Source organism: Grammomys surdaster, unplaced genomic scaffold, assembly GCF_004785775.1.
Source record: "Grammomys surdaster isolate TR1022 unplaced genomic scaffold, NIH_TR_1.0 125876, whole genome shotgun sequence".
Lineage (NCBI taxonomy): Eukaryota > Metazoa > Chordata > Mammalia > Rodentia > Muridae > Grammomys > Grammomys surdaster.
In genome coordinates, this window is record NW_021620701.1 from 80497 (window position 1) to 92088 (window position 11592).

Below are 11592 nucleotides of genomic sequence, written 5' to 3' on the forward strand. Positions count from 1 at the left end.
AATGTTCACACAGGCAGCTCAAAGTTTGAGAATTTGGTTTCCAGATGGTGGCACTACTGGGTAAGAGTTTGGAACTTTTAAGAGGTGGAGCATGCAGGGACACCAGTGGGGGATCTGGCGGAAGGACTGGAGGAGCAGAGGGGGATTGCAACCCCATAGGAAGAATAACATTGGCTGGTGGCTGGCAAGACCACCCAGTGCTCCCAGGGACTAGACTACCAACCAAGGAGTGTACAGGGAAGGATCCATGGCTCTATATACAATGTAGCAGAGGATGGCCTTGTCTGACCATAATGAGAGGGGAGGACCTGGGTCCTGTGGAGGTTTGATGCCCCAGTGTAGGCAAATGCTGCAGTGGTGGGGCAGGAGAGGGTGTGTGGGTGGGGGGGAACATCCTCATAGAGGAAAAGGGGAGGGAGGAGAGGGCAGATGTGAGATGGGGGGGGGGGGTTGTGGATGAGTAACCAGAAAGTGGGATGTCATTTCAGATGTAAACGAATGAAATGATTAATAAAACTTTTTTTTTAAAAAAAGAGGTGGAGCGTGGTGGAGGAAGTGGGTCACTGGAGACTTAATAGCCTGGTGCCAGTTCCTGCTCACTTTATCTGCTTCTTTGCTGCTGATGGACTGCGACCAGCTGGCTTCCTGCTCCTGCCAAGCCTTCCATGACCCCATGAAGAACAGATCTTCAGACTGTAAGCCAGAATAAGCCTTCTTTTCTGTGAGCTGCTTTTGTCAGGGTATTTTATCCCAGCAACAGAAAAGTAACTACAGGCCGTGCTAGGGAAAATGAAAGTAGCTAAGCAAAGCTTTAGGCTGTCAAGTCAGGGCCAGCTCCTTCTATACAGAGAAGGAGAAGGAAGCTAGAGTTGGGAAACTGTGTCTATAGATAAGAACATGACCTTTGTCTCAATAATTGCTAAGGAGTCTGTAAGTGTGTGTGTGTGTGTGTGTGTGTGTGTGAGAGAGAGAGAGAGAGAGAGAGAGAGAGAGAGAGAGAGAGAGGGTGTGGGGGAGAAAGAATGAATCAGGAGACACTATAAAAATATCTAGTCAAAGACTTGAGGATTGACAGAACTCCAGGTGACCATTGCTGGGCATTTTACATGCTAGGGACAAAGAGTTTTTTTATCTTGTTAGGGATAATCAAAAGTGGTATCTATTTCACTAGGGAAACTCCTCCTGGAAGCTGTCTGATGAAAGAGTGTGCCTTGTCTTAAAAGATCCAACTTGATCAGGTATGGTGACACATGCTTATAATCCCAACACTCAATAACCTGAGGCAGGATGATGTCAACTTTGAGACTGACATACACTATAAAGCAAGACCTTGCTCCCCAAACAAATGAAAACCTTGAGTTTGCTGCAGCTTTTGCAAAAATATAGGTAACTAGGCAAATTCCAAATTGAACGAGGTCGACAAAGCATCGTGTGAAAGCTCTAACTACCCAAAAGCAGATTTGATATTCCTTTGAGAGTGCCGAAATGTGTGGATTGGCCATATGCTTATACAAAGGTGTTCTTCATTTTGTCATATCTAAAAACTTTTTGATAACTTCATATCTGAGTATTGTGTTTACATTCTTTCTACCTGCCCCTCTCCCATCCCACCAAACTGCCTCTCAAATTCCAGATCCCTTCTTTAATTATTACACACACACACACACACACACACACACACACACACACACACTTACTGAGTCCATCTTGTGTTACTCATATGTGTATGTTTACAGGGTTGAACACTTGGAATTGGTTAACACATTAAGGTCTTTTCCCCGATGACGAGTAATTTTCCCTCTCTCAGCAGCCAATACTTCTGAGGTGAGGCCTTGTGACATTTTCCCTGTCCACACTGGCATGTCAAACTGCTGTCCTTCTCCAGGACTTGTCATCCAACCATATTGTTGAGATAGCACGGCTGCAGCTTCCCTGTCATGTAAGGATGATGCTGGCTATGAGGTTGTCAAACATAGTGTTTATTATGTTGAGGTGTGTTCCCTCCAGTCTTACTCTTTCTAGGACTTTCATCATGAATGAATGTTGAATTTTGTCAAAGGCCTTTTTTTACGTCTCTCCTGATGAGTGGTCATGCATTGTTTGCCAGTGATTTATTACATTTGTTGACTTACAAATATGGAGCCTTCCCTGCATCTCTAGGGTAAAAGCCAGCTTGATCAGAGTGGAGGAAATCCTTGATATGTGCTTTTATTTGGTTTGTGAGAATTTTATTGAGAATGTTTGCATCTGTGCTCATGAGATGTGTTGCTGTGTCTTCATCTGGTTTTGATGTTGAAAAATATCAATAGAAGAGAAGTTCAAGTGCTCCTCTGTCTCTATGCTTTGAATAATTTGAAAATATTTGTTGTAGTTCTTTGAAAGTATGGTAAAATTCGTCTGTGAATCTATCTGGATCCTGTTTACACAGAGGGATTTTTATTACTCTTTGATCTCCTTATTTATTATGGGTCTCATTATGTTATTGATCTTTTATTGGCTTAACTTTGATGGTTTGAATCTAGAAATTTTTCCATTGCTTTTAGGTTTTCTAAGTTACTATGGTAGAAGTTTCCAAAGTATGCCCTTAAAATGCTCTGAATTTTTTGATATCTGTTTTAATGTTTCTCTGTTCACATCTAATATTATTAATTTTCCCCTCTCCTATTCTTTTAGTTAATTGAGCCAAGGAACTGTCAATCTTGTTCATCTCAACAAAACAAAACAAAACAAAACAAACAAACAAACAAACAAAAAACCCAGATCTTAGATTTAGCGATTCTTTGTTTCTATTTCATTAATGTGTGCTCTGGTTCTTACTATTTCTTGCTGGCTTTGGTCTAGGTCTGGTTTGTTCTTGTTTTTCCAAATTTTTTATTTGTATCATTAAGCCATTTATTTGTACTTTTTATGATTTATTAATGTAGGCCCTCAGAGTTATATATTTCTCTTTTAAAACTGCTCTTAATGTGTCCAAGAGGTTTTGTTGTGTTGTAGTTTCATTTTCATTTAATTTCAGGATTTTCTTTCTTGATTTACCACCCAGAAATGTGTTGCTAAATCCCCGTGAATCTCTCTAATCACCATAGATTCATTTGCTGTTGATTTTAAGCTTTATTGTATATGGTCAGATAGGATGGGGATTTTTTTTTTTGTTGTCATTCAAAAGACCTGTCTATTAGAGAAAGTGGGGCATTAAAATAATCTACTTTCATTGAATTGGAGTCAGTCTGTTTGGAAACCAGGTAGTACACTTTTTATTAAAAGAGAAGTGCCGGAATTTGGTGCATATGTGTTTAGGATTGTAATGACTTTTTGGTTCATTGTTGATTAAAATGTTGATTCCCTTATTTCTTCTACTTTGTCAGGATTTAGGACAGCAACAGTTGCTTGGGTCCTGGTCCTTTTGCTTAAGACACTTTTTGTGCATTTCACTTTAGGTACTAACTATCCTTGAAGATAAGCTGAGTTTCTTGAAGAGAATAGAAAGATAAATTTTGCTTCTTAATCTTTTCATGTAACCTGATTCTTTCGTTTGGAGAGTTGTCTTAGCTTGATTTCTATTGCTGTGATAATGACTATGACCAAAAACGACTCAGGGAGGAAAGGGTTAATTCGGCTTGCAGGTTCTAATGGCAGTACATCATTAAAGGAAGCCAAGCAGCAACTCAAACAGGGTAGAACCCTGGAGGCAGGAGCTGCAGCTGAGGGGTGCTGCTTACTGGTTTACTCCATAGCTTACTCATCAGGCCTTCTAATACATCCCAGGATCACCTGCCCAGGATGGCACTTCCCACAGTAGGATGGATCTTCTCAAGTCTCTCATCAAAAAAATGCACAACACAGGGAACCAGGAAGCCTGTTGTGATATTGTGCTTCCTAGAAATGGCAGAGAACCTGTCCCCATTTCCACAACAATAGTGTTGTTCAGAGATGAGACTACATGTAGCCCTATGCACACTGGGTTCTGAAGGAGGGGTGTGTAAGGTGAAGTACATTGTTACAAAACCAAACAGTGTCCCAGACTCTACTATGGTTATCAGCTTCATCCTTAAATTCTGGGCTAGAATGGGCTACATGGAAGATTCTAAGAACAATAAGCATGCAATCAAGCTTAAGGACACTTGCAAGGCTTCATGAATGGAGTCAGGTCCCTCTGTCTGATTCATTGCCAGTCCTTGAGGCCTAGCTCAATGCTTGACACACAGGAAGGTGCTTAGCAAATATTTGCTGATTAAGTGGGTGGGTGAATATCGATGTTTCATAGTTTCTCAAGAAACTTCTTTCTGTCTTTCACAAGTGGATGACAGAGGTCAACATACAAGATTGTTTGTCTCCTATCTACCTTGTAAGACTTGGGCAAGAAACTAAGAAGAGGCTTGGGGCAAGCCTCTTTACCCATTGAGCCATCTTTCTGGCCCTGAGACACAATTCTTTCCATATAATAATAAAAACACTACAAACACCAACCATCTGCTTTCCTTTCTCATTTAGAAAATGGCAGCCCAGGGCAAAGTCTTTGAGGAGAGAATTTGTGAGTTTGATGATGACTTGGTCTCTGAGTTCTCTGCTAGTCTCAGAGTGGATGCACTTCAGGTCTTAAAGAGACAACAAGAGGAAGATCATAAAACACGAATGAAAATGAAGAAAGGATTTAACTCACAGATGCGCAGTGAAGCCAAACGACTAAAGACTTTTGTGACCTATGACACATTCAGATCATGGACCCCACAGGAGATGGCAGCTGCTGGGTTTTACTACACAGGCGTGAGACATGGGGTTCAGTGCTTTTGCTGTAGCTTAATCCTCTTTTCCACCAGACTCAGGAAAGCTCCCATAGAGAACCACAAGAAATTACGTCCAGAGTGTGAGTTCCTTCTGGGCAAAGATGTTGGTAACATTGGCAAGTACGACATCCGGGTGAAGAGTCCAGAGAAGATGCTGAGAGGAGGCAAAGCAAGGTACCAAGAAGAGGAGGCCAGGCTGGAGTCCTTTGAGGACTGGCCATTTTATGCCCATGGGACATCACCACGGGTACTCTCCGCAGCTGGCTTTGTTTTTACAGGTAAGTAGATTCCACTTTGTGAGGTGTTTCTGTAAAATACAAAATTTAGGTGTTTTTTTTTTTCGAAAATATGTGTTTGTGTGTGTTTGTAAGGGTGGTTGCACTATGAGCCCAAGTGTCCATGGAATCTAGAAAAGAATGTCAGATCCCCTGGAATAGTGGTTACAAGTGTTTGTCAACTGTCTGAGCTGGGTGCTGGGAACCAAACTCTAGTCCACTGCAAGAGTCCTCTTAACCACTGAGCCATCTCCCCAGCCTTTTTGTTTCTTCTTCTTCATCCTCATCCTCTTACTCCTCGCCCTCTTTCTCCTTCTCCTCTCCCTCTTTCTTTTCCACCTCTCCCTCCTCTTCTATTACTTCTACACATGTTAATCATTTCTTATTTGTTAATTGTGTTATATTAGATATGAGATCTGGTTCATTAAACATAAACTTTAATAATTTTATTCCCAACATTACATTTAGTGTAGTGTTATTAGTTTGCTAAATATGTATAAAATAAAAGGTTTTCTATAAATGTGCACCTTAGAAAATATGAACTGCAAGGTGTAGCTCATTACTAACTTACCACGTGAAAGGCCATTGGGTTAGTCTCATTACTAGAATACACACATAAAAAGACCCCAGGAAACACCAGCTCTTGCCATAAGGTCCTGAACAATGAGATAGCTCAATTCCACTGTTCTAGTTTCAAGAACATTGCTACTCATATATTCCCTTGATTCACTTAATTTCTTTAGTTTTGAAAGGATTTTGTTTTTAACTTGTTTAACTCCCACCCATGAGGCAAGCTGCCTTCGAGAACACTACACTTTGAAATTCCTCAGCCTCACACAGGTGTTAGAGCAGACGTGAATGACAATCACAACAGCATCTGCAATGTGCTGGGTACCCACTTGTGCTATATGTGGGTTGAGCACTAATTCTAATTCAACCTGTTTGCTCTTCCTCCACACTTGACAGTTGAGTTCACTGAGGCTCAAAGAATTAAAGAAATGTGCCTCCATTTTTATAGAAACAACATGGTCAAGGCAACCCCAGCTAGTCCCAGTTTTTGCCTTTCCATCACTTTGGTCCTGAAAGCTAAGAGTTACCTGTATCTGAAAGAAGATAGCATGTTGAGGGTTGTGTACGTGGAGGATGGCCATGGCTGGGGAATGGAGGCCCAGGGCAGTGGGATTGTGGACAGGGATTCAGCCAGAGAGGCCGTGGAAGAACAGGCATGCTGGAATCTGTCTTGTTCTGGTAGAGTATGTACAGCTTCAAGACAGAGCTGGTGCCATTGCCAGTCAGTCAAACCCTTTCCTGCACCTGTAGGTCAGAGGGACACTGTGCAGTGTTTCTCCTGTGGTGGATGCTTGGGAAACTGGGAAGAAGGAGACGATCCCTGGAAGGAGCATGCCAAGTGGTTCCCCAAGAAAGCTTTATTCTTAAAGTTTTCCAGTTTGTTGTTGTTGTTGTTGTTGTTGTTTATTTTTTAGCAAAATGAAACTAGAGACAAGAGAGCAACATTATTGCAGTACCAAATGTGTTCTGATATTTCTCTTATCCAGTGTAGGATCGAGCAAGGAAAATCTGGTCACATAAAGTTTGAATCACATGATCTTAAATGGATTTTTATCTTTTATGTTAATTTTTGCTTCATTATCTTTGCATTTTTGTATTTTGTGTGTAGTATGTTGGTGTATGTAGAGTATGTTTATATTGTGGTATGTTGGTGTGTAGTCTACGTATGTGCATTTCTGTGGAGGTCACATGTTGGCATACCTCATCATTCGTCATTTTATATAGTGAGACAGGCCCCATGGCATCCATCTGTCTCTATTCCTCCAGGATTAGGATTACAGACATAGTGCACTAGGTTCAGCTTTTACACGGGCAACACAAATTCAAGTTCAGGTGGTCATGCTTGTGGTGAGATATGTTATGTACTTACCGAGGCCTGCTCAGCATCCAGGAACTGAGGAAGGCAGTGAGGTGTGGATTGGGGTTGAGGGGAAAAGCTGATGACTTGTGGCTATTTAAATCTCTCTTGCTATTCTGAGGCCAATAGCTGATAGCTTCTGGCAATTAACTCCTGCTTATTTGATTCAGGAGCCTCTTGCTAGATGAGATGCTCAGAGTTCATTAACTATTCATGAGTTAGAGAGAAAAGAAAAGCAAGTCAGGCACACACACACACACACACACACACTAAATGAAGCAGAAAAGTGCTACACCACCAATTTATTGTTATTTTTAGTTTTTATACTTTCTCAAAAATTACATAATTGTAATTATCAGGTAGAACAGTTACAGAAGGATAATTAATTACATGGTTTTCTAAGCACTTTTACATTCTATAAGTTCATAATAAATTTAAAGTAATAATTTATGTCGTATGTCAGTAAGTTTTAAGGAGTTACAGCAGAATTGTTTACATGTCTTCCATTAGTACTAGTACCTGACTGAAAATCCCTTATCTATTTTCTAGGTCTACAAGTTCATTACAAGTTTAAAGCAATAGTTTTTGTGTCATAAGTTAACATGGTTTTATCAAGAGAAAAGTTATCTACCTTGTGTCTTATTATTTGGAGTTCTTGGATAGATAAACTAGTCAATCATTTATTTTCTGTCATTGCACCTACAATAAATTGTCAATTCCCAGTTTAGTACCTTTAGTTAGCAGACACTTGCTTCATTGCTGACCTAAAATGAATATTTCCCTTGATCATAAATTTGTTCCATGCCTGTTTTCTAGTGTAATTAGTCTGTAACACATGAAAGTTTACAGAGCGTTATTTGCAGCTTTTATCCTATAGGGGGGCTTGAGACTACTTGTATAAATTTAGGAGTTCTATAAAATCATATCAAGAATTTCAGTTTTTCTGAAATTATCAATTTGTCTAAACAGCATTACTACACCAAAGTACATCTTCATATTGATTCTGCAGGAGATCTGTCCAACAGAGTAGGTAAATACCCAGGAAATCATTAGGCAGTGGAATAGTGGCGGGAAAGGCAGCAAGAAGCAATCCTGGGATGAAGTCTCTGGGGACCTTGCTTTTTGGACCACATCTATAGCAGCCATGCAATATGGTGGGCCATCTACGAAAAACTCACTTGCTTACTACACTCTTTCCTAGATGGGTTCTGTCACCTACTGAGCCATCTCCCCAGACCCACCTTTATATTTTTAGTAGTTGGGGTGATGGGTTATGTGCGTGTTAGTGCTGATAGCCTCTTCCTCAGAGCTACAGTTACTGCCCAAAGCAGGTGTTGGGCATTGAACTCAGGTCTTCTGCAAGTACATTAAGCACATTCGCTCCAGGCCTCCTAACACTTATTAAATGTTGTTTGGTTGTCCCAGTACGACAATTTGTCTTGTCAAGCAGCAGTTTCATGACTTAACCTTAACTAAGGAGTGAGTTAATCTGCACTGGAACGGAAATGATGTATATGAAAGGGGAAGGAAGATAACAGTCTTTAGAATATTACAAGTGGTTCATGTCCTGAAGGATATGCAGGAAATGAAAATGGTTGCTGCATAAAGTGGCACATTCCTGTAATCCCAGTGTTAGGAAGGTGGACACTGGAGAACTGGGAGTTCAAGGCCATCTTCTGATTTTAAAAAAAATGGCAAGAGGACAAGATCCTAGGTCACCTCACACCAGTACCACAGGAGGCAAACAAGTGTGTTTGGTTTAGGACATTTAGAGTTTTTGTTATTGCTGCTTAGAAAAGGAAGTGCATTCTACTTAGTTCTAATAATGTTTTTAGTGGTGTGGTTTTGATGCCGGTTGTTTTTGTTTCTGCCACATAAACGTTCATTCCTTTAAGTAGTTTTCAAATTTTCATTATGGAAATTACACAGAAAACAAAGGAAGTGTAATGCACACCTCTCAGAAGCTGGTTTGATCTTATTTCATCTATCTCTTTCCCACCATCCCTGTGGAACAGTAATGATTGGGTTATGTCAAAGTAAACTCCAGCTAACACACGTTTCCACTTGTCATTCCCTTAGCATACAGCTTTAAGTCATGACTTTAAAAAAGGAGCCACAGTATTGTTATATCTCCTAAAAGAGATGACCATTAATGTCTAATACTACTAAATATCATAGCCAGTATTCAAATGCCTTCTCTCTCCTTCTTTCGTGATTTTTACATTGATTTAGATGTGTGTGTGTTCCACCCTCTACTTACGGAGAATCGATCTCTTTGATTTTATTGCATATTTTCTTCAAGAAAAGAAGAGCAGAGTATATTATTATAGACCTATAGTGCAGGCTACTGTTGAAGCTGAGGTGGGAGGATTGCTTGAGCTCAAGACTTTGGCATCACCACTGAAACACGGGAAGATCCTGTCTTGAAATAAAAATTAAACTAATAATAAGGTTTGCCCTACTTTGATTTCTGTTGCTGCAAAAAAAAAAAACCACCATGACCAAAAGCAATCTGAGATTGATTTGGCTTACACAAACAGATTACAATCTACCACCTAGGGATGTCAGAGCAGGAACATAAGCAAGAACAAACAGAAACCATGAAAGAACACTGCCTGTTGCCTTGCTACCAGGCTCATGTCCAGCTATCTCTCTTATGCATCCCAAAACCATCTTCCCAGGAGTGGCACTGCCAAGAGTGGACTGGGCCCACCCACATAAATCATTAATCAAAAAATGCCCCACAGACTCACCTACAGGCCAATCTGATGGAGGTATTTTCTTACCTGAGGCTCCCTCTTCCCAGATGACTATAGCTTATGTCAAGTGGACAAAAAAAAAAAAAAAAAAAAAATCCTAGCCAGCACTACATCTGATGTTTAAATAATGACTTATTTTATCAATAATATATTTTAAAGTTTTCTTAACAGCACAATGTTAATTCTCATGAGTAAGACTTCAGGGAAATTTGACAGTTTTATTGAAGTACCAAACTCAACAATTTGATGGGTTTTTAGCAAATGTTTATTGTGATATAGATAATTGCCATCATAATATTGGGAGTATTTTTTTATCACTATTGATATTGCCAATATTGGGGATAAATTTTAACCAAATTTTTAATCCTAGATGTGAATTTCTTCAGAGTAAGAAGTCCCCAGAAGAAATTGCCCAGTATATTCAAAACTATGAGGGATTTCTTCATGTAACGGTAATTTTCAACAGTCAACTATTTCCAATAGTATATTCTTTACCTACTAATATCACAATTGTCAGGGTGAGGGGTTTTGTTTTGTTTTTCAATGGATTCTGTGTCTTTCTTCCTTTCTCATTCTCGTGTATCCGTTTGGCAGAAAGGAAAGCAAAAATGTTGTTCTCTTGTTAAGCTGAAAACACTTAGACTTGGTTTTCTGGGCTGGTTGTGGGTGGCTTCATCTTCTCTCACTGGGGCCACTCCTCTAGCATCCTTCTGCAGCCTCCATCTAGATGACAAACTCAGTCCTCTGTGGTACCTGGCAGAGGCAGGACACTCAGGACGCCTCCTGAAGCTGGGTATTTAGACTCAAACTAGTGAGGACATCCTAGTGGTGGGCAGAGGGAAACAGCCCAAAATGAAGCCAAGGAGACTGCATTGGCTGACTGACTCAGAAGCAGCATCTGCAGACAGCAGGGGCTGAAAATCTGGGTGCAGTTTTCTCAGAGGGAGAGTTGCTCAATTGGAGAGGCCCTTCTGAGGTGAGCTTCCTTCCAGTGTCTCAGTTCTTCATGAGTCAAATACATGTGTGTATGTAACTGCAGTTCTGTTGTTGAGCTGGGTGTCTGGTAAGAGTGGCCCTGAGAAAGTTTCCATTTCAGTGATGTTTTATGTTGCCCATGTCTGCTTCTCCCTCAAGGTAGGCAGGCCCATTGCTCACCCAGCTGGATTGGTGGGGAAGAAGCTTAGACTAGTGCCAGTATGGGCAATGCAGGAAGTTTGCGTGGCTGTGAGCCATTGACCAGGGCAACGTAGTTGGGTGATACTTCACCTTTATACTCAAGAGCTGTTTGGGAGTTGGGAAGACCTTATAAGATCAAACAAGGAGTAAAGTCCAATAATTGTCAGGTTAATACATTCTTACTAGGGTTAATGGCGAAGGAACAGGCTTTATAGCACCAGGCTGGGAAAGAGGAGGTAGCCAACTCCTGCTGTCCGCCTGTTTGAAGTATCAGGATTGAAGCTCACTTGACCCTTTTGTAACCCTGGACCATTATGGTATCACAGTTTTGCACTGCAAAAAGACTTCTAAACTCAATAAAAAATCAAAGCAAAATTAAAGATGTATATTTAATAAGTCAGTCAGTTCATAACCTGAATTTCTTTCCTCAGGGAGAACATTTTGTGAATTCCTGGGTCAGAAGAGAATTACCTATGGTGTCAGGTAAAACCTCAGATGCATTCCAAACACGTGTGTGTGTGTGTGTGTGTGTGTGTGTGTGTGTGTCACATGTATATAGGTGCTTTTGAAAGTTAGACAAGAGCATCAGGTCTCACACACAAACACATACACACAGACATACAGACACACAGAAACAGACAGACATATACACAAACACACACATACACACA

General features: G+C 40.5%; 1 protein-coding gene across 2 annotated transcripts in view; it reads left to right on the forward strand.

Annotated features, from left to right (window-relative positions):
* Positions 1-4494: 4494 nt before the first annotated feature.
* Positions 4495-11592, forward strand: part of Naip (NLR family apoptosis inhibitory protein) — a 40780-nt gene continuing 33682 nt past the window's right edge. For both annotated transcript variants that reach the window (XM_028790191.1, XM_028790192.1), the window contains exons 1-4: positions 4495-5062; positions 6380-6497; positions 10116-10197; positions 11353-11404. In XM_028790191.1, the coding sequence (XP_028646024.1) occupies positions 4495-5062; positions 6380-6497; positions 10116-10197; positions 11353-11404 (820 nt within the window). The remainder of the gene's footprint in view (positions 5063-6379; positions 6498-10115; positions 10198-11352; positions 11405-11592) is intronic.